General features: G+C 46.7%; 5 protein-coding genes across 5 annotated transcripts; 1 reads left to right on the forward strand and 4 right to left on the reverse strand.

Moving 5' to 3' along the window:
- Nucleotides 1–387: 387 nt before the first annotated feature.
- On the reverse strand, nt 388–1,391 carry TRUGW13939_10758 (uncharacterized protein; the record flags this gene model as incomplete). Its single annotated transcript, XM_035493868.1, has 7 exons — nt 388–393; nt 421–756; nt 818–996; nt 1,046–1,057; nt 1,111–1,148; nt 1,210–1,270; nt 1,325–1,391. The coding sequence occupies 7 exons, from the start codon at nt 1,389–1,391 to the stop codon at nt 388–390; spliced, it is 699 nt and encodes a 232-aa protein (XP_035349761.1).
- A 452-nt stretch (nt 1,392–1,843) lies between these two features.
- On the reverse strand, nt 1,844–2,745 carry TRUGW13939_10759 (uncharacterized protein; the record flags this gene model as incomplete). The annotated part of the gene is made up of 6 exons (XM_035493869.1): nt 1,844–2,085; nt 2,136–2,164; nt 2,227–2,372; nt 2,433–2,533; nt 2,587–2,634; nt 2,688–2,745. The coding sequence occupies 6 exons, from the start codon at nt 2,743–2,745 to the stop codon at nt 1,844–1,846; spliced, it is 624 nt and encodes a 207-aa protein (XP_035349762.1).
- A 233-nt stretch (nt 2,746–2,978) lies between these two features.
- TRUGW13939_10760 (uncharacterized protein) lies at nt 2,979–5,328 on the forward strand (the record flags this gene model as incomplete). The annotated part of the gene is made up of 4 exons (XM_035493870.1): nt 2,979–3,487; nt 3,541–4,381; nt 4,435–5,122; nt 5,174–5,328. The coding sequence occupies 4 exons, from the start codon at nt 2,979–2,981 to the stop codon at nt 5,326–5,328; spliced, it is 2,193 nt and encodes a 730-aa protein (XP_035349763.1).
- A 3,380-nt stretch (nt 5,329–8,708) lies between these two features.
- On the reverse strand, nt 8,709–11,437 carry TRUGW13939_10761 (uncharacterized protein; the record flags this gene model as incomplete). Its single annotated transcript, XM_035493871.1, has 2 exons — nt 8,709–10,357; nt 10,417–11,437. The coding sequence occupies 2 exons, from the start codon at nt 11,435–11,437 to the stop codon at nt 8,709–8,711; spliced, it is 2,670 nt and encodes an 889-aa protein (XP_035349764.1).
- Nucleotides 11,438–19,117: 7,680 nt separating this feature from the next.
- On the reverse strand, nt 19,118–20,556 carry TRUGW13939_10762 (uncharacterized protein; the record flags this gene model as incomplete). Its single annotated transcript, XM_035493872.1, has 3 exons — nt 19,118–19,858; nt 19,914–20,232; nt 20,282–20,556. 3 exons carry the CDS (start codon nt 20,554–20,556, stop codon nt 19,118–19,120), a joined length of 1,335 nt encoding a protein of 444 aa, XP_035349765.1.
- Between the last annotated feature and the right edge of the window lie 90 nt (nt 20,557–20,646).

The raw sequence follows: 20,646 nt of genomic DNA on the forward strand, positions 1-20,646 counted from the left end.
CCTATATTTGAAGTCTCTGCTACATATGTACTCACGAGCGTATCTCGGCCCCTTGCTTTATTGGCATGTTCGGCTCCCATGGCAGGTGAGACTACATTCCACACGGTAGGAAGATGTGTTGCACGGTCATTAGGTATAGGAAGATGTCTTAACTAGTTGTACCTTGATGCCGAATTTTCAAAACCTCGAAAAATTATATTGTTTATTACAACTTTTGGAAAGTGAAAGTGGTGTAGAATGCGCGTGTTTTAGTTCTACTTTAGTATATGTATATAAAAAAAAAATACCACATCTCAACTTTTGCACAGCCCCTAATAATTTTCTCAATTCAACATTCACCTGAATCGACGATACCATACCTGGTATACCTTGGGACTTGTCGAGAAACTAGGGCTTGGGTATATGCAATGATTTGCTAACCATAAGGCAGCCCCAAAGAACGAATAGCAGTGCGACAGGGTGAAACTCGAAAATCGTATCCTGCGCAGCCAGCCCAAAGGGCAAATTTTCATGAGTCCATCCCTGTGAGACCCAGTATGCCATGAGACTTGCAATCGAAAGGGATGTAGGTATCGGGGTTCCTTCAAAGTGGGTGGATTTTCCTGTCTTGTCTTTCGGCAGAACAGCGACCGTGACGTTGAATCGCGCCAATCTCGTCAGTCCGCAAAGGACGAAAAAGCTAAGCAAGAGGTGATCAACCGGGGAGCGGATGCCAATGGCAAATGCGACAGAAGCGGGGGCGACTCCAAAAGAGATCTATCAATTTCTAAAATTAGCAACGTTTCAATATTCTTTTGGACTTTGGTTGAGACCCTACCAGGTCTGCCAAAGAGTCTAGCTCTTGCCCCATCAAAGATGACTTCTTTCGCCATCTGGCGACCCGCCCGTCCATGAAATCAAAGAAAAGACCGAATGGCATAAAAATAAGTGCTGCCCACAATGGCGCATTATCCTCCGGGTTCGTCAAATAGCGCATCGACGAAAGGACCGACATAACTGTGTACTGTTTAGCAAAGTAATAACGCACATTGTGTTCAATACTTACACCCGCAGAAGCCTATCACCAGTCAGTCAAAAAAAATAATGAATCAAGTAAACATGTGTGCTTACCATTAAGCTCCGTTATCAAATCCGCAAGGTGAAGAGTTCTAACGTAGATGGTGGTGAGTGTTGGGATTTCCCACGATGGCAAAGGAGAGATATGCGAACCTAACCATGTTGAAATGCCCAGTGTCGGCTTGCAAAAGCTTCTTCTGCTTTTCTTGGCTTGCTATAAATTGTTAACTGTAAGTAACAAACTGTATATGAGGTCACTCATCCTTACAATCTCCAGTCACACCGCCTGTGCCCTGGTCCGAGCCCGACGACAGGTTCGACGTTCGGCGAGACATTTTCCTTCTCTAGCAGGCAAAACAAAGATACCGTGAATATACAATATATCTAGACACAGAGACAATTGAGTGAGTGGTGCCAAATTGTGAGGTGGGACGTATCCTGCGAACGTTGGTGCCGCCGTGACTGCGGTGAAGTTTGGCCGCCGCCTAAACGTCATTGTTTGACTGGTTTGCATTGGCTCAGCCACAACGCTAAAAAAAAAGTTGGAGAAAACTTCGTGTGGCTGGTGTTTATATTTAAATATTTTTGAAAGCTACTCATCAACCTAGCGATAGTGATATGTAAATAAAACCCACGTGCGATGAAATAATTTACAGACTTGATTTCACCAGACGGTAGACTTTTGTAGATACGCATAATAGCTGTAGCAAAAGAAAAGTATCCGTGCCCAATCCCCAGAACGCCGGAACGAGATAAACAGACATATTGGCGAGAAATTGCAGAATATCTAACCCCGTCCGCGGAAGCCTCCACGAGAACCCCCACGAGGAGCACCTCGTGAAAATCCACCACTACCACCACGACCCCGGGGGGCACCAAAGCTTCCTCCCCGACCGCCGCGGAAACCACCAGGCCCTCCACGACCGCCACGAGCACCGCCTCTGGGTGCTCCTCTTCCAAAACCACCGCCAAAACCACCGCGTCCACCGCGGGGTCCTCCTCCTCGAGCTCCAACGGGCCTCTTGGCACCTGATATGTGTTAGTGATATCGAACGGGAACTGTGGACATCGATAAATACCGGGTGGAGCCTTTGGCTTAGGCAAGAACCTAGACGCAAGTTTAGCGACGTTCTGAAACATAAATCAAAGCTGGTGTGTAGTTTGTCATACTTTTCCAAAGGTAGCAGCTTGTCACCGCCGATGAAAAATTTGTCTCCGGCCTTGAACGAAGTTGCAACGATTCCCTCTTGCGGTTTGATAGTGAAATAAACTTGGTTAATGGGACCAAGGACTTCGTCAACCTTGCCGATAGGTGTCTAAGGAACCATTTATTAGCAGAGGCCCTTCCTAGGTGAGGTTGCGTGGTCAAGACAAACCTTGTTCTCGAGGTAGATGGGAGCATTGAAATAGGGGATCTTGGGATTGATCGATTCGCAGACCATCTCACCCTCGCAAGCGTGCATAAAGCTACCCATTTCTGTATTCACTTAGCTTGTGGATAATCGCGCGTAGGGTCATCTTAAATCGTACCTAAAACCTGAGCCGGAGGACCGAACGATGGCTGAAAGCCTCCACGACCTGTCCACTAGTCAGCAACTCTCTCCGTATCCAAAAAAGAGCAGTTTTCTGACCTCCTCTGTTGGCACCAGTAGCGAAACCGCGGCCTCGGCCGCCTCCACGAAAAGACATATTGGGCAATTGCGAGTTGATATGATTGTCGAGTCGTTGCGGATGAGAATCGCTAGGCCGAAGTTTTTCGATGTGGGAACCCGAACAGGAAAAGATCAAGCGGCACGTGACACACCGCCTTCGCCGCGGCTTCCCCTCCAGCCCACCAACCAAAGCAGTAAATTCGGTGGTGACTCACCCCGCCCTAATATTTATTGTGTTCTCTGCCAACAGCGACAATTTTTTTCGGCGCAATGGCTTCGGAAGGGTCCAAAGAACTCCCAACTCGCCCTGCAGGAGACACGAAGATGGCGAACCAGGGAAACTCCCTGCCCGATTTCATACTAGAGCGAAACAGGCTCTTCGAAGAACTATGGCAGGAGCACGTTAAGGAACAAGCCGAGAAGCCTAGGTCAGAAATCACTGTCACGCTCGATATCGGCGATGGAAACCCGTCTACTATAATTGCGAAATCGTGGGAAACTACTCCTGGGTCATTTTTGAGGGATGTTCCCAAAGAGATCAGCGCCAATGTCGTTATTGCCAAGATAGACGGAAAAGAGCTCTGGGACCTGAACCGCCCATTGGAGAAGGATTGCAAGGTTTCCCTTCTGCCATTTGATCACCCAGAGGGACGGGAAGTCTTTTGGCATTCCAGCGCTCACTGCCTTGGAGAAGCCTGTGAGCTCGAGTATAACTGTCTGCTCTCTCACGGTCCGCCAACTTTACAGGGTTTCTTCTACGACATGGCTATACCAGATGGGTAGGTTACCTGAATATTTCCGTAGTTGCATGCTAACATGACCCTCTTCATAGTCTTGTTGTCAAGGAAAGCGATTGGTCAACCTTGGACAAGAAGGCCGCTCAAGTTTTCAAGGAACGACAAAGCTTTGATCGATTGGAAGTCACAAAGGAGAACCTCAAGAAGATGTTTGCCTACAGCAAATACAAACTCCACTATATCGACAATTTGGTTCAGGGAGAGAAGAGCACCGTCTATCGCTGCGGCACCCTAGTTGATCTCTGTCGAGGACCGCACATTCAAAACACTGGCAAGGTCAAGGCTTTCAAAATCATGCAGAACTCCTCGGCGTATTTCCTTGGAGACCAGACCAATGATTCCTTGCAGCGTATTAGAGGTGTTGCCTTCCCGGACAAGGGTGCCATGAAAGAGCACTTGAAGTTCCTGGAAGAGGCGGCGAAGCGAAACCATCTGAGGATTGGTAAAGATCAAGAACTTTTCTTCTTTGACGACGCTGCTCCTGGATGCCCTTTCCTACTTCCTAATGGAACCAAGATTTTCAACGGTCTTCAAAAGCTTCTTCGCACGGAATATCGTAAACGCGGGTACCAAGAGGTGCAGACACCTAACATGTATGACGTTAGCGTCTGGAAAACTTCAGGTCATTGGGCCCATTACAAAGACGATATGTTCAAACTAGACGTCGAGAAAAGAGAGTGGGGTCTTAAGCCTATGAACTGCCCCGGTCACTTCATGCTGTTTGGGCACCGTGATAGGAGTTATCGTGAATTGCCTCTAAGAATTGCCGATTTCGGTGTACTCCACAGAAACGAGGCATCTGGTGCTCTTCACGGCCTCACCCGCGTGCGCAAGTTCCAGCAAGACGATACCCATATTTTCTGTACTCCTGACCAGGTACGAAAGCTCTTGTTCTCTGATTTTGCCAATGCTAATTAATTATGGCTTAGATTGCATCTGAAATCGACGGACTTTTTGATTTCCTGAAGTCCATCTATGGGCTTTTTGGCTTCACTTTCAAATTGAAGCTATCTACTCGACCCGAGAAATATATGGGAGATTTAGAGGCTTGGAACTTTGCCGAGGAGCAACTACGCCTTGCACTAAACAAGTTCAAAGGAAATGACTGGGAGCTGAATGAAGGTGACGGTGCTTTCTATGGCCCTAAGATTGACATCACCATCGCGGACGCGCTGCAGCGAGAGTTCCAATGCGCCACTATCCAGCTCGACTACCAGGCACCGATCAATTTCAGGTTGGAATACATCACAAACGAGAAGATAACAGCTGGTGGAGATCAGGAAAAGAAAGAAGGCCAGGAGAAGAAAGAAGGCGAGGAAAAATCCAAAGAAATTGGCGTTGGCCGTGCTCGCCCGGTCGTTATTCACCGTGCGATCATCGGCAGTTTTGAGCGTTTTCTTGGTATCTTGACCGAGCACTTTGCCGGTAAATGGCCGTTCTGGCTCAGCCCTAAACAAATCCTGATAGTGCCCGTCATGCCGGATCTGAACGACTATGCGAAGGAACTTCAGCAAATCCTCCAAGCTGATAAATTAAGCGTTGACATTGATATTTCTGGCAACACCTTGCAAAAGAAGATCCGTACTGGCCAGCTTTCTCAGTACAACTTTATCTTTGGTACGTTTATTTAAATATCTCATGAAATCATTGGAAACTAACTTGATACAGTCGTCGGTGCTCAAGAGAGGGACAGCCGAACCGTCAACATTCGCAACCGTGACGACCCGGCCAGTCAGGCCAAGGGAGAGTTGATCCCTCTTGAAGAGGCACGCGTCAAGTTGACTGCTCTCAGAAAGGAGCGTAGACTGGTCAACTCTCTGTAGGGAGCCGCTGGTTTTTCCTGTTGACGAAGCATGAGATGAATGTTAGTCGACGAAAGGAATGGACCTGAGTTAGAGAAAAATAATTGTCCGGTTATTTGCATCTAAGTCTAAATATACCATTTTTCTTCTGCATGAGTGATCTCGATTAGTAGACGATAGCAATCAAGGCACTATTAAACTGATCCGGTAGTCCAGTGTTAGGATTCCTTAGTACGCCATTGTAATGCACATCGAAAATTTCTCATAATATCGTTATTAGATTCAATAAACTGTACGCTGCATATGGACACTACCCATCCTGTATATTGAAGAGCCGCTGAGCAAAGCGTGAAGTATTGAGTTCCTGACGAGCCAAAACTTCCTATTTCGGAAGGCTACCTGTAGAACGCTGTTGTTGCTGCTCTAGACATTCAAAACGCGTATATCCTATAACATTAGAAAATATTCATTATCGTTTCAAGCAATATTGTTTTCAATGGTTTCATATTTTTAAAGGCAGTGTATAAATGACTTTGCACGTGAAATATCCAGCCGGCGCAATAGAGATTAGTTCAAACAGGGCGCAGCATCCCCGTCGACACTGTGTTCCAGTTAAAAATCCAATAATTTACATAAACTACTATATTATTATTATAAAAGAGCAAAAAAAAAAACAAGAAAAAGGTTGATACTATGCGTGACAAAAAGCAACCAATGAAACAAATGCACTGTTTATTATTCCCAAGTTTGAGAGATCAATCACCAATCCTCCAATGTTAAGACTGTAATTTAGGAGGAATAAGGTTCCACATAATAACGTTATTGTGGACCAATTTCCAGCAATAATATTACATAGTTCCATCACCTTAAATTATTTGCCATTAGATGATTCTTTTCCCATGTAGGATTTCGCCATATGGCCAAGTTCTAACAGTCGGTGTGTCGATATCTTCCAGATGGCAAGCGGGTACGTACTGAAAAACAAAAAACAGTTACAATACAGAAGGATCTAGCGCTGGTGGGCCCTGTATACAGTAGGTTGATACACGGGTATCATCGGTACAAACTTTCAAGAAGCCCTAAGTGCACGTCCAAAAACTTGCCTCGTAAGTTTTCTGTTTACTTGGCACGTATCATTAGCTGTTGTTCTAATCTCTACCGAGTATGCAATGCGACGTGAGTATTAGATTAGGCCTTTGTTGTCTTAAACTCTTGTGTGCCACACATGGTCTTTGCAGATTGATCGACTATCAGAGCGGAGCATGTTAAAGAGCTATCGACTCTATAGAGTTACACCTCCCACCGTAAATGCGTACAAACAAAACCACTCGGTAGTCAAATACCCGAGAATCCCGCAAAAACACTTCAAGGAAGGTGGAGGAGAAGAATAAAGATTACGTATCCTTCTAAAGGTAGGATTCATTATTCTGGCTACTAGTAGCCTGCGTAGCGGAACCGATTTTCCGTTTTTTTATTTTTTTTACAAAAAGTTCTCGAATAAAGGGGGATAAGTTTTTGACAATTACTCATGTGATCAATCGCAACATAGTACCGGAGATCCATGATCCATCAGGTACCAATTGAGACGCAATTCTTAGTAGGGAAACTCGAGTAAAATTAATCGTCTTGATCCTTTCGCTTACAACTATCCCGGTCCTCCATAGTACATACCCTTGTCCGTAGAAGCCTAGCCAGGGCCTTTTATAATATGCAACGTTCTATATGGGCTTCCTTTGTACTGGTTTTTTCCGGGGATCGCGACGTCATCAACACGAGAAGAACTGGGATTTCCGTTTCCGCTTTTGTTGTTGGATTCGGCGGCACTGGGGCTCTAGTAGGCACGGAGTACGCCGTATGCATATCAGATAGATGATAATTATCTCCCCGTTAGCTTAAATTTTTTTAGATATCGAGGCCTGAGACATCGCCACACAAAAAAAATGTGGTTATTGGAATTTTTTTACATCCATCGGAGTACTCCGTTGAGTTCAAAGTTCGTAGCAAGGTCACCTGGTGAGTTTGTCTCATGTCGATCAGGGCACGATAGATCTCCCATGCAGGGTGCCCTGCATAGCGGGCGTCGCCTTGATTTATTTCATTCCCCCCTCTACTCCGTACTCTACGGGGTAATCCCATGTCGATCGTCTGGTTGTCAGTTCTGCCTCGTGGCACGACAGCCGACTGGCTCTATATCGCCGACCACACACACACGGCCATCATCCTCGAATAATGGTTACATGACTAACATGAACTGCATGTGTTTTCTAAGCAATGCCAACATACACATCATTCACAATAATATTTCCGTTAAAACTCCGCGTGCACGTACTCTTTACGGAGCAATACCTACGTACGCCGTAGGGGTAGTAGTATGGAGAACTCCGTACGTCTGTGCAATAGTAATAATAATAAACGAGCGAGCCAAAATCTTATCCCGTGGATGCAACTATCTAGCAAAAAAAAAAAGACTGCCCACTGCAGCTAATACTCATACGGACAGACACATGTGTTAGTATCAGGGTTTCATTCCTGCTCAGTACGTAGTATGGAGTCACTAGTCCCGTCTAGGTTGAGCAGATGCTACCAAGCTACTAGGATACTAGCCTCTAGGCCGGTAATTGTATTTGCGCATCGTCGCTCGCGCCCACGTGCATCCATGCAGAGCTCAGGGGAAATCCGCACATTTAGTTCAACTTCTTCTATTGGATTCATCCTGCCACTACCCAGACTTTCCAGGCCGGTTACAGGCTTAGCCAATAAAGATTCTCCATACGTAGAATACTACTAGAACTACGTACTCTGTACGCTGCTGCTAGCGAGGATATCCGCCCTGACCGATCTACCTCTAGAAGGATCAGCCTGGTGGAGACGGAAGGATTCAGACAGACTCGTAGTGTGATTATTATCCGAGCAAGAACAGGCAGAGTGTTCCAGTGGCAGCAGTACCAGCGGCAAAGGCAACTCGGCTCGCTCAGGCCATGGTCCATCGTCCATTGTCGCCAAGGCCTGGCCTGGATGCTTCGACTCCTCTATCCGCTCCACTGGTTCCGAGGACTGGCTAATGGAATGAGACTGAGACAATATTTCAACTGAGAGATTTCAAATGTTCATGCTTTCTAACCATAAGATAATTCACTATTTACATTGTTGCATCAAACAGACAAGACGCCACCAATTGAGTCTAACTTATCGTGTACATCAATTCACAAATGTGACGGAGCAGGGGTATATGGTACATATAGTAAAAGGCATAACGACGTAAAAAGATCATAACGTGTATCAAATCAAAACTCCAAAAACAAAACAAAAAACAAAAGACAAGCGCCTCATAACCAAAATCATAGTAGTATATACATCGTAGAGTTGCTGTTATAAGGTATAGTCAAAAGAAGAGAAAAGTTTCAAAAGCTCCACATGCCCTTGATGCCACCATGGGCACCCCGGGGTTCGGAGAGACGTGCGAGAACTTGGTCGCCTTCGTTCAGCAAGCCGCCGATGCGAGCCTCGCGGAACCGAGACACTCGGATGAATTTCAACAGTGGCGTTGTGTTGCATCTGAGCAGAGGTGGAATGTGATTGCGCGAGACATGCTCCCACATTGGCGCCAACGTTATCATGTTGTAAATATACGCCCGAGACAGTCCAGCAACGTCGTCATCAGCGCTTTGTGCCGGATAATTGTTAGGTTCGAATCCGTACGCCCAACAGATCAGAGCACAAATGTAAATACTCCAATTTGTTTGCAGCATGTTCGAAGCGCTAGACCGTGGAGGTGCTGGCAGGAAATTGTTCCACTGTGCCGGCGTTGCCGATATTGATAAAAGTACGTCGGGATCATCGACAATGTAACGCAGCGCACGTACCGCGTGCCAGACCGCCTTCTTCACGTCTTCCGTGTCAGAGACCCACTGTCGAAGAGCAATCTTGGCGCTTCGGAAGTCCCCTTCATGGGCAAGCTTTTGGTTGAAGAGCCATGATTCTCCGCTGACACTTAATAAAGTATGAACCGGAGTGTATCGAGTAGCAAGCATTGTGTGGACAATGAAGAGTGTTCGCGCATGAGGTGAAGCTACTATGGGAGTGTCACCAGCCGCATCTTCCAGCGCGGTGAATCCACGTAGTGAGCTCTCCGGGTCCCCACCCTGTGCACGTCCGGATAATCCGTAAGCAACAAGTAAAGATGATTGGAAAGTGTCAATCTGATCAGGGCGGAGTCCCGAATGTTGATTGAAACTAGCAGCGGCAGTAGCCAGTGAAACCGGGATGTAGGATCGCGCCGACACTAACCAGTCGCCTGGATTGTTGCTCTCCCACAGGTCTGAGGCGCAAGGGAAAGGAATGTCCATCATGCGCGAGTTTGACTGCCATGCATTGGCTGGAGCGGAACTGGGCTGTAGCAGCACAGGAGGCTGGCCAAATAACGCAGACTGTTGAATATCAAGAATAAAGGCGGCTTGCAAAACACGACGGCGGGTTTCGTGTTCGGCCCAAAAGTTCTGCGCACTTTTCAGTGCTTCTGGAGGAAACTGGGCGGGTAATGTGTTCAAGACAGCCAGAGGGTTCACATGCACCCAGTGCCTGTCCTGTATGAAACTGCCATAGAGACTCCGAAACCGATGCGATATCTGCACATCTGCTTTCCGAGACGTAAACTTTGACAGGAATTCAAGCAAAAAGACGGTTTGGATATCAGCCACACGAGAGCGGCTGGTAATTGGGGATCGTTTAGCGAGAAGTTTTAAACAGGCCTCTAAAAGAGACAGAGAATACTCCTTGGAGTTGGGGCGGGTGTCATATTGCGAGCCAATCGCAACCATGGCCCCGGCCATCAACGGACTGGGCTTTGTTGCGAGAAAAGTAGGGCGATGAATGATGGGGAAAAGGGGATGAAAATGCTGCCAATAATACTCAAAACAATCTTGCCACTTTAGAGTGTCCAAGATCTCCATGCTGTCGGTTCCGGAAACGACGCCTGGCGCTGAAGTAAGTTCTCTTCGTAGTGCATACCATTCATCCCGACCCACGTGGGAGAGCTGTACTGGGGAATGCTCTTGAGGCAAGTTAGTCTCGAGTACGTGGGTGGTTTTGCACCTAGAGAGGAAGGTTCACCTACTGGCTGGATCATCTGGTGCCCATCCATGGCAACGGGCATCATGTTGGGAGCAGGAACAATGTCAACACCATCCCATTCGCGCGATGTAGGCAGCTGGAGAGGGGAGGCGGCCAGATCATGGTAAGCATATGGCTCCATGACTGAAGTTGGGGCAGATGGTGGGTGTGGCATGACATAGTCGGAGGCCGGCGAGCCACAGGTCTCTGGAGACGAGTAGAAAGGCATGTCGTCTGAAGAATCACGAATGTGGCTTCCAAAGACGGTTGGGCGCGGCTGGAAGGGGATCTCCATGCCACTCCAGGGCAGGGCAAGGTCGCTGCCGAGGTCCGGGTGGATAGCGCCTCCAATGACAGGGCTACCGACAGACATGGGAGTCGACACCTGGCTGGTGGGATAGGAAGCAGAGCTCACATCCAGCGGCATCGAGGTGACCATGCTGTTGGGGACGGAAGTGATGGTGGTTTTGCCCTGGGGTCTCCATGAGCGGCCGCTAGCACTGTCTGATTGGCCGTCCAGTTCGCTAGATAAGCGGTTAGCAGCTACCGGGGAGATAAGAATGCTATCGGGGGAGACATACTGTCGCTCCATATGGCGAGCCAGAAGGTCGGAGCGATGGAAGGCCTTTCGGCATCCGTCGTAGGTGCAAGGGAAGGAAGCCTCCGGGTTGTGGTTCAGCTCATGGCGGCGGCGGTGCTCGGCACGAGTGAAGACCTTGTTGCAGCCGGGAAACTCGCAAGCGTGCACACGCTTGCCCTTCTTGGCCTTGCTGATGCGGTGAGTAGTGGGCGTGTAAGTGATGGGCAGAGGAATTTCAGCCATTGTGTTTGCGCGGCGCATTGTGTTAGAAGGAGCAGAGGTGGGAGCAGGCGCACGAGCAGCCAGACGATGAGACGACTCTTGGGGAGACGAGGCCGAGCTGTAGGCAGTCGAGGTCGACGATGCAGCGGACAGCGGACGGCCAATGCTTGCTCCGTGGTGGTATGGTGAGTAGTTGTAACCGATGAGCTCCCTGTCCATGAGCGAAAGCTTGAATAGCGACGGGCTTTTGAGGAGTTGTTGTTGTTGTTGTTGATGATGATGTTGATGTTGTTGGGAGGAGAGTATTGGAAGCTTTGAGCTTTGAGAAGAGGGAGTGTGACTACTTTGGGTCAAGAATTGGTCGCAGGAAGGAGCGATGGTGGTGATGGAGAGGAAGGAGCAAGATGGGGAGCAGCAGGAGGAGGGGGGGAAGGAGCGATTATTATGTATCGCGACATGTCCGGCAGTAAGCACTGTGAAGATGCTAAACTGCTAGTAATGCTATCGGACTATGATTGTCGATCGCAAGAAGCGGGACCCTTCATCTCTGGAGGGTTGTCGAAACGTGGGCGCGAGAGCAAGGCCGGCACGCAGAGCCCTGCAGCGCGATGCTTTAGCGGTTTCTTGATGATCCCCGTATGCAGGTCACGACAGTACGGGATGGGGCTGTACAGTACGGTACAATACATGGACGGCCTGAAGTCTCTTTTTCTATGCGGCTGAGCGCCGATTACGTACGATTACCACGGCAGGCCGCGCCCCACCCCACCAACTCCAGCCGTGCTGGGAGAGAGAGGAGCGGCTGGAGCGGGGCTGCTCGCGCCCGTAATTTATTCCGGTATGTACTTACTCCGTACTTACGTACGCGACACGGCTGCCGAAATACGCCGTCAGCCCGCTAGTATGCAGCCGTTCGTGCTGACGATAGTTCGCAGTGCTATCCTTTCCCTTTGGAAACTTGGGTGATACAGGACTGGGGAGTCTAAATTAAGATAGGACTAGACTCCTCGTCGTTTGGCTTTTAGTACTAGTACTAGTACTGAGTACCCTAGATAGTAGGTATCACCATCCTTATATTAATTATAATTTATTACCAGTGGAGACGCTGATCTGGAGAAGCCGCTGGCAACAGTTGTTGGTTTAATGGCGCTTGTCATTGGCCCAGTGGGGAGGTGGCTTTTTTTGGCTGCCAACACGTTGGCGAATCTCCCGAAATAGCGTCAGCCTGATAACACAATATTGCTTGATGCAGCGGCAACTGGGATGATTGGCGCGTGTTGTGTTGACTGCGGCAAGGGAAACTCAATGTGCATTTCAGCTTTGGCGCAGCTGACTGAGATTGGCTGCGTGCTCGGGCTCAGCCTGGAGAGATATTTATAAATCACAATTTAAGAATGAATAAGCTCGTATTGTTCTATTCTTGATCCTACGTACAGCCATGATTCATCGCCCTGCCAATCAGGAAACACTACATATAATATAGTATATTCGATAATACTATTGTCAAAACAAGAATAAAGAATAAAGAATACACTGTTCAAGATGGGCTAATTATAGCTACATGGTATATAGTATATATGGACTCCGTACTAGTGCTCGCAATCTATTCTATTATGGTAACAGTAATAATATATTATTCTAATATACTACTACTCCGTACTCCATACTCTATAATCACATTCTATAATTATACCCGCCTGAGCGCAGCATACACAGCACATGAGTGCTAGTGTACGGCCTGACTCGAAACGAACGGCGGTTGCTTCTCTTGGCCATTTGTCATGGCGCCTTGCCGATCCCTGTTTCCGTGTTGGGCCATGTCGGACGATCGCCCACCCCAAAAGGGGAAAGCGCGCCCACGGTGTAATACATATTACAGTCCCACCAGATAAACGCCAGCCATTGGTCCAATCGTATAGAACAAGGGTGGCTGGGCCCCACTTGCTGCCCAGCTGGACCACACAGACCCCTGACGGATGCCGAAGATAGTAACAAGTTCTACTAACAGGAGCTAACAACCAAATTTCCCGCTTTGAGTACGTACCTGTTTCGTGCATACTTGGAGTAAGAATATTACTATGATGATGTTTCTTACCTCCACATATTAATATCTCCAGGTGGATAATAATACTAAGTATCAGTAATACAAGGTGGAGAGCCAAGGTGTTGTATGTGGGGAGATTAGTTATTACCGCCCTTGCTAGAGTTAGTAGAAAATTAAAACTAACGCTAGGCGTTTAATTCGAGTTCTTCTTGTCTTCTCGACACACCAGACTGCAGAGTTCGAGCACGCAACTAATGCGAGGTTCTCCCGTTTTTTTTTTTCTTTTTCCTGCCGTTTGTCGTTTGTTGGCATGTGGTGTAACTACGTAAACCCTGGTTGTACCGAGAAGAAATATGCCGTACCAAGACTGCATTCCATGCTTACTTGGTCTGGGCAAATCCTGATACAGTTGCCAGTGCGACCTACGTAATGGATGGATTTAAACGTGATGTCAAAGACTCAAATGGCAGGGATGCCGCTCCTGCAAAGTGCCGCTTTGGGCCTAGCATGGAAGGATTGCAGCCTTTTCCATCCTTCATTCTCCAAATTGACCGAGGGCCCCACTGCGGATCAGCCCACGTGTTACATGATTGGACCGACTGCTCGGCTCTCCGTCGGCTCTCGTTTGGAACTGCGACCTTGTTAGTCGTCACGTGACCCGGGCCTAGCCCAGGTGCCGAATCCTTCGCGCGGAATGAGGAACACTAAGAATTGCAACCGTGAAAGTTGAAACGGCAATGGCGATGAAACTCGTACCACTCTTTCTATTATGAAGAATCTCTATTATTATATAAAATTATTGCATTTCATTACTCCGTGCAATGACATGATTGGTATCGGTGACTTTTGCCCATATACCCGGGGCAGGGTTCATAGTCATACGACACACATCTACTCCATAGCTGGGACAGATTCGGCATGGCCAATGGCGACATTTGGGCTAGCGATTCGGTGTTTTTGCAAGTCCATGGAACCCCTACTGAATAGTAAACAGTTGGTCGGGGGTTTCTTTCTATCCGTATGGAGCACTCCCATCCATCATGATCATACTTGTCGTGTTGCCGGAAACGGCAGGAGTTCTACTGACTCATGTGTTATTTGACTTTACTTTCTCCTTTCAATAATGGCAGTCTAGTTAATCGGTTGCAGGCCAAGGATTCGTGGTACGTACGGGGTAGACCCACTTGCATCTTCCGGCGATTGGCCGATCAACAGCTTCATTATCGAGGCATTCCCACTATGGCGCTAGTTAGTAACTAGCAAAGTGGTTTATGGATTTCTGCCGAGTCATTTGTTCACGCAGTGGCAAAAAAAAAAGACCATCTCGAGTCGGAGCTTTATCGACCAGTGTCTTCCGAATCATTTTTAAGTTTTTAGTAAATAGTAAATGGTAGGCCTGAAACAGAGCTTATCCTAGGAACCATGGAACCTGATCGATCGGCTTGGCCCAGCACGTTGGTTCTGGATTGTGAGGACCTTGGAGTCAACATTCGAGCTCTTCTATCCAAATTACGCGTAAAAATCAATTGACAAAGTGGTCGGAGAGCAGATTCCACATTAACATCGTAAGAGCTAAAACATTTGAGCCATAATGTTCAGTAATCAGATATTTGCGACTATCATTTGCGCCATACTACCCCATGTGTCATGTGTATATATGTACAAACCTTATTCGGGTTTGAAGTTTGGCTCTCTAAGCTAGCAACCACGGTTAAAATGCCAACTGATTCACCTGGTTATCATGATTAACGTTTATGCTATCACTTGATCAATTCCTTGGTGACGAAGGAATAACGGCGTATTACTTTCCCATTATTTTATTACATAATATAGTCGCTCTAAAAGATGAGACTCTTCTTCAGGCAAAACAGATAAGCATGTGGCTTGCAAGGTTCTTTCTATCTGGCCAATCATGTCAGAGACTGCGCTATTGGCTCTATTCCACGGTATAGAGCCTGACTTTGTATATACAGACTATTACTATTGCCAGTCATGTAGAATATACAGCATTGCCAAAATAATATGCAAACGCTAAATATTGATTAAGATGCATGTCATCAACAGTTGACACATTCAGAGCTAGATCATACGAGGCATATGCTACGGGGTAGTACTGTCACCTGCACGCCGCAACGCCACTGACAAAGGGTGGCACAAAAACCAACACCACAAGGAATCACCCCAGCAAGGATACATTCCAGCATTGTTAGCATCTATCACACTCCATATTATTATTAATTGCATCTAGAATATTCCTATATACTTTAACAGGAATGATTCCACAGTCATCATTACCATCAGGGATACGCAAGTACAGAGTATCAGTATGGATTGTCTCCCTCGTGTTCCGAGTATGTATATCCGCATCTAAAAATAGCAAAAGCTTCGACGGTACATCTCAGATAATTGAGTGGCAATAATAGTTACCTCGATGCGCCAGATGACCCTAACCATCCGCAGTTAACCTGCACTCCGTGTCTGGGGCGTGCATGATACCGTTGTTTCATATCAAGCCGATCAGCCGGTGGCGCTCGGCAGCATGCTGCTTCTTTTGAATACTTCCAACAATGAACTGCTGTCTACGCAAGCGTTCACTCTTCTTTGTCCAGTGTCGGGTCTCGACAGGAGGACCGGGAACTACATGCATCGGCGATCGCTTCCACAAGCAGTAACCCGACATGCCAAGGCCACCTCCTGGGGGACGATGTAACTGTTGGCTGGTTTTATTCGGTACATACATATGATGCCTGCCACACTTTAATTGTTCGATTAAGTTTCTAGAAGGTCAAAGCATGGCGATAACGAATATTCCGTACGGAGTCCGTAGTCCATCCTCTAGTAACAATACTCTAGTAACGTACTAGTTGTCCTAGTCGTCTCTTGTTGCCGTGTGTGGCTTGGATTGTCGCGCAGATCTGTTGGTGCACGTAGCAGATGATGACCGTAATGCATTTACTGATACTAATGGCGGGGCTAATCTGCAAGGTTATCGGCTCCTTGGCAAACACCAGTCTTGTGTGGGGTGGTATTGTAATCTATCTGCATCTGTGATTAGTCGGACCGGGTGTGCCTGAACTCGAAATGGAAACGAGCCGAACTTGTTCTAATAATTGCGACACGCCTGCTGCCACTATTGGCTCCTGCATGATAAGCCCCGCAATGTGGTCCAATTTTGGAAACATTCCAGAAACATTCTTCCCGCCCATGTGACCCCCTTCCAGGACCCACTATACTCTGTACTACTTGAGTCTTGACAGTACTAGTACGTACTACCCTAGTTAGTATTAAGTAGTAACTACTGCCAAGTTCTTCCATGCGTCACCACCACATTCCCGATTCGGCGCCTTGGCCGATCGAACAGGGATTCTCGAGAGTCTTGTCTGACCCTGCAGAAGACGCTCGCTGTTACACAGTTGGTCATCATGCACATATTGGCAAACGTGGTTCAGAGTAGATAGATCCCCGGGTTAGTAGTTAACATCGCCGACTTTGAACTTTGAACTTCGGCCTATCATGCGAAAAAGCTTCTCGATTATCATTGGCCGTTGATGAGAATAAAGATAAGGTCGCCCGTTAAAGGCATTACTGTTATTATTTTGCTGAATTGGACTTGAACTGTGGTTTTACTACAAAGTATAATCGAGTTTGAACTGACAACGAAAGCCTTGTCAAAATCCTCCCATAGCCGTATCCCTCACTTACATCCTCCCTTCTGTGTCGAACTGGGAAGACCGGAGCAAATGCGTGAACGCTCCTCGTTTTCTGATTTGCTGCTGATTGTGATATTTATCAAACTTTGCGCCAAAATGATCAGCAACAACAACTCAGTTGCTTATCGCAATAAATTGCGTCACGACTATCCATTCTCACTAGTAGTAGTACTCTCCCCGCCAACAAGTTCGTTTTTATCTTACGTGTGTCGTATATTTTTTTTCTTTGCGTGCTCCGTGCTCCAGACCAATGGGTAATTTCAAACCATGCGTGCATGATGTGTGTTGGGCGGTGAACTGTTGTACGTAGTACTAACCAACTACGATACTAGCGATCGTCGCTTTCCCGCCTTGTTGATGGTCCTTTTTTGTCAACTGATCGTCAGGCCCCTCGCGAACTATCGAATGACTTGCCCAAGTACATTCGAGAAAACTTCTAATTCGCTGGCTTGCCCGTTTTTTTTTCTTGCTCAGGAGTCTTTACTCTTGAGAGAAAGAATAGTTCATCGGCGCTCTCCGGTGGGAACAGCGACCACATGTCGACATTCGGGCATACTATGTTGTTTTTATTTTTATTTTTATTTTTATTTTTTCTTTGGCAGAGAGATTGGGAATCCTTCCTCCCCTTCGTATCTCTCCCATTTTCACTTGATCGATGGTTTTTTTTTCGTATAGATCCTAGCCTCGTATAGACAAAATAATATCACGCTGGCAGGGATATCGGAGGGATACCACAACGTTTTCCTTGGGCTGCCTCTCGTATATCATTAGGACAATATTATCTGTCGGACGTGAGTCCTGACAGAGGTAGTTTAGGAATAACCTTCTTTTTCGTTGGTTATTATTATTTATTATTGCTTATTCTCCTGTGGCTGCACTCGCTGCACGCCAAGTTTCAAAATATGCTTGGTTACTCGCCGCTGGTAGCAGGTAAGTCAGCCGTAACTGTACGAGCTGATAATAGATCATATTAATGAATAATAATAATAATTTACTCCGTACGCTTGTGTGACAAGGTTTTTTTTTTTTTTTTTTCCCCAACTTCGCATGCCTTCTCCAATAGGAAAAAAATATATAATTCCTTGTTTTTTTTGGCTTGGCTTGGCGTGGCTTATAAAATATAATTAGGAAGTCAATTCGCATTGGTGCTGACCGCTTGATCAGTGGGTAATAATAATCCCTCCCGTCAACACCACCACCACACCCATAATTTATACGTACACATTTACATAATGGAAAATAATGATTGCACGTGGGCTGACCATTACGTGGACACTCCAGCTCGGGATTTGGATGATTCTATAGTAGAGTGTATTAATTTTGAACACGTTTTTTGATAATATTAATTTGTAATTGTTATCTTATATTTTTACATGCATTAGCAGCAACACTTGAGCGCTTTTGATAGTGGGAGAATATCAAATTGATATATTTAATGCAACATTTGAAGCATAGTGGATATCATAATTTCTAAATGTTATGATAGAACATTGAAGTTTTACATATATTTATCGCGTCGATACCAATTGGCATTAACCAAACACTGAATATATTTGTTCTAATAGAGGATACATTGCATCGCTGGACATTATCGACATCTACTGTTATTGATCAACTGATGTCGAAATACTTTCCTGTCGTTTTCTTGTCTCCGTAAATCAAGCAGTTCCTCTAAGAATAAATGGATTAAGATGCTCAGTTTAGTGATGGCATCCATTGCCTACCAGCGGTGCGATTTGAATACATAGTATAGATTCCTCAAGTTTTGACGTGAAGCGCCATTGAGATATTGGCACTTCAAAATTAAAACCAATAGGGATTTAAAAACATTGAACAGTTAAGGGGAGATGTTGCATATACAAGCGCTATATCAATTGATATTAACTCTAGTATTTATATATGTATTGATGATATATATATGCATCACCAACCCACTGGTCAATCATGCAATGTTAGCCAATTGATATCAAACAACAACTGATCTTGAGGACGTCAAGACAGTTATCAATTGATCAATTGATCAACGCTCTGGGATCAACACTGCCTTTGTCCTCACCGAGAAATTTTATACATATATACACCATTCGGCGCGAAACAAAAGATGCGGAGGAAAGATATCTACTGTTTCAACACATTTGTCCACGGTCAATGGCCCTCCAAGTCTTTACGACTAGGGATAACTCTCCAACACCATCCACAGCACGCCCTATCTTGACCACTTTCTTCGTATAAAAGATACTTGCCAGTTTCTCGCTCGTCTTCATGTTCATCCACGCATGCGCCCACTGCGACCCTTTTCTTGGACTTGCGTTTGACGACACCTCCAATGCCGACTATTTCCTGCTGAAAATAACCCGGCGTATCGTCGTGCTGGACATTGTCCAGCCTGCCTTGAGGTAAGCCCCAAGGAGTGAGTTCTCGGTCACTATGCGTATGGTCGTCATGGCCATGGTTGTGAGGATCTGGTGTCGCCATCATTGACTCGTCTGCTTCAGCATCTACCTCTACTTCAATCACTTGAGCAGCCAGGCAATCCGCGCCTTTCCCGCACTTGACACCCTGACAGCCTTCCCCAATACCGGTGCCTAGGCCGCCCCCAAGATACGTACTATAATGAGTTCTCCACGTCCAAATACGTCGATAGGTTGTATCTCTATTGCGCAATGAATGGCCACATGTCTGACATAGCCAGACTGCGTTTTCGCAGTCACAAGGAGTGCGGGCAAAGGCCAAGTACGTAAACGCAGGCGGATGGTCGGATTCTGAGTTGGATGTCCACTTTTCCGGAGATAGGTGGTCAACAAGCGGTGCTGTCTGACAGGTAGTGCAAAGACGGCGCAGTCGATTCTTTAGCATCACCGCACTGGGAGGTTTAATCGTGCAGTTCTGCATGCAATCAGCTAACAAGAAAATCACTGGCCGACTAGATATCCAAACTGACCCTGCAAACCACCCGGCCACATCTCCGACAGTCGCCCACCATGTCACGAGCGCATTTTCCAATTTTGCCACTCGTGAGTCTTGCGGCATCAGCATTGCCCTGATTCATCAGCCGAACAACATGCTTGATGCTCTCCGGTATCGCAGCTCCCTTGGCCAAAAGTTCGTTCAACGTTTGAATGTATTCGTTTTCGCACCGCAGGGTTCGTTTGATGAGCTGATCGCGGAATGGCATCAAGTTGACTCGGTATTGGCGGCATGTTCTAGAGAGGGCATCGAGGCTATTCAAGTCCAAGTATCGAGCTAGTTCCCTAACAACACTGGAAGCCATTAGCACTGACATGAGTATGATAACAATCAAAGACTCACGGATAGCAGCCTAAAGAGCGACCAAAAGCATCCAAGTTGAGAGTTTCTGCTTGTCCTGTTGACTCGATCGACCTCGACGCGCTGTCGCGCCCTGCAGCGATGTCGACACAGCTTGACCGAGAGCTCGCATTAGGGTACTTCGTAGTCACAGTAGATGCAGCGATCCTTCCATTCGACTGTATACCGGAATAGAAGGCTGGTTCAACATCCTGCGGGCGATGGTGATACGCGTCATTGTACGAATCCTCCTCATCGTAGTCGACGAAAACCACCATCCTATCCCAGGGACAATATTCGAAAGCAATCTGACCAGCTCATACGAGCTAGAAAAGCTGAAGGCTATGGCAAGTAATATGAAAACATGA

This window comes from Talaromyces rugulosus, chromosome VI (genome assembly GCF_013368755.1).
Source record: "Talaromyces rugulosus chromosome VI, complete sequence".
Taxonomy (NCBI): Eukaryota; Fungi; Ascomycota; class Eurotiomycetes; order Eurotiales; family Trichocomaceae; genus Talaromyces; species Talaromyces rugulosus.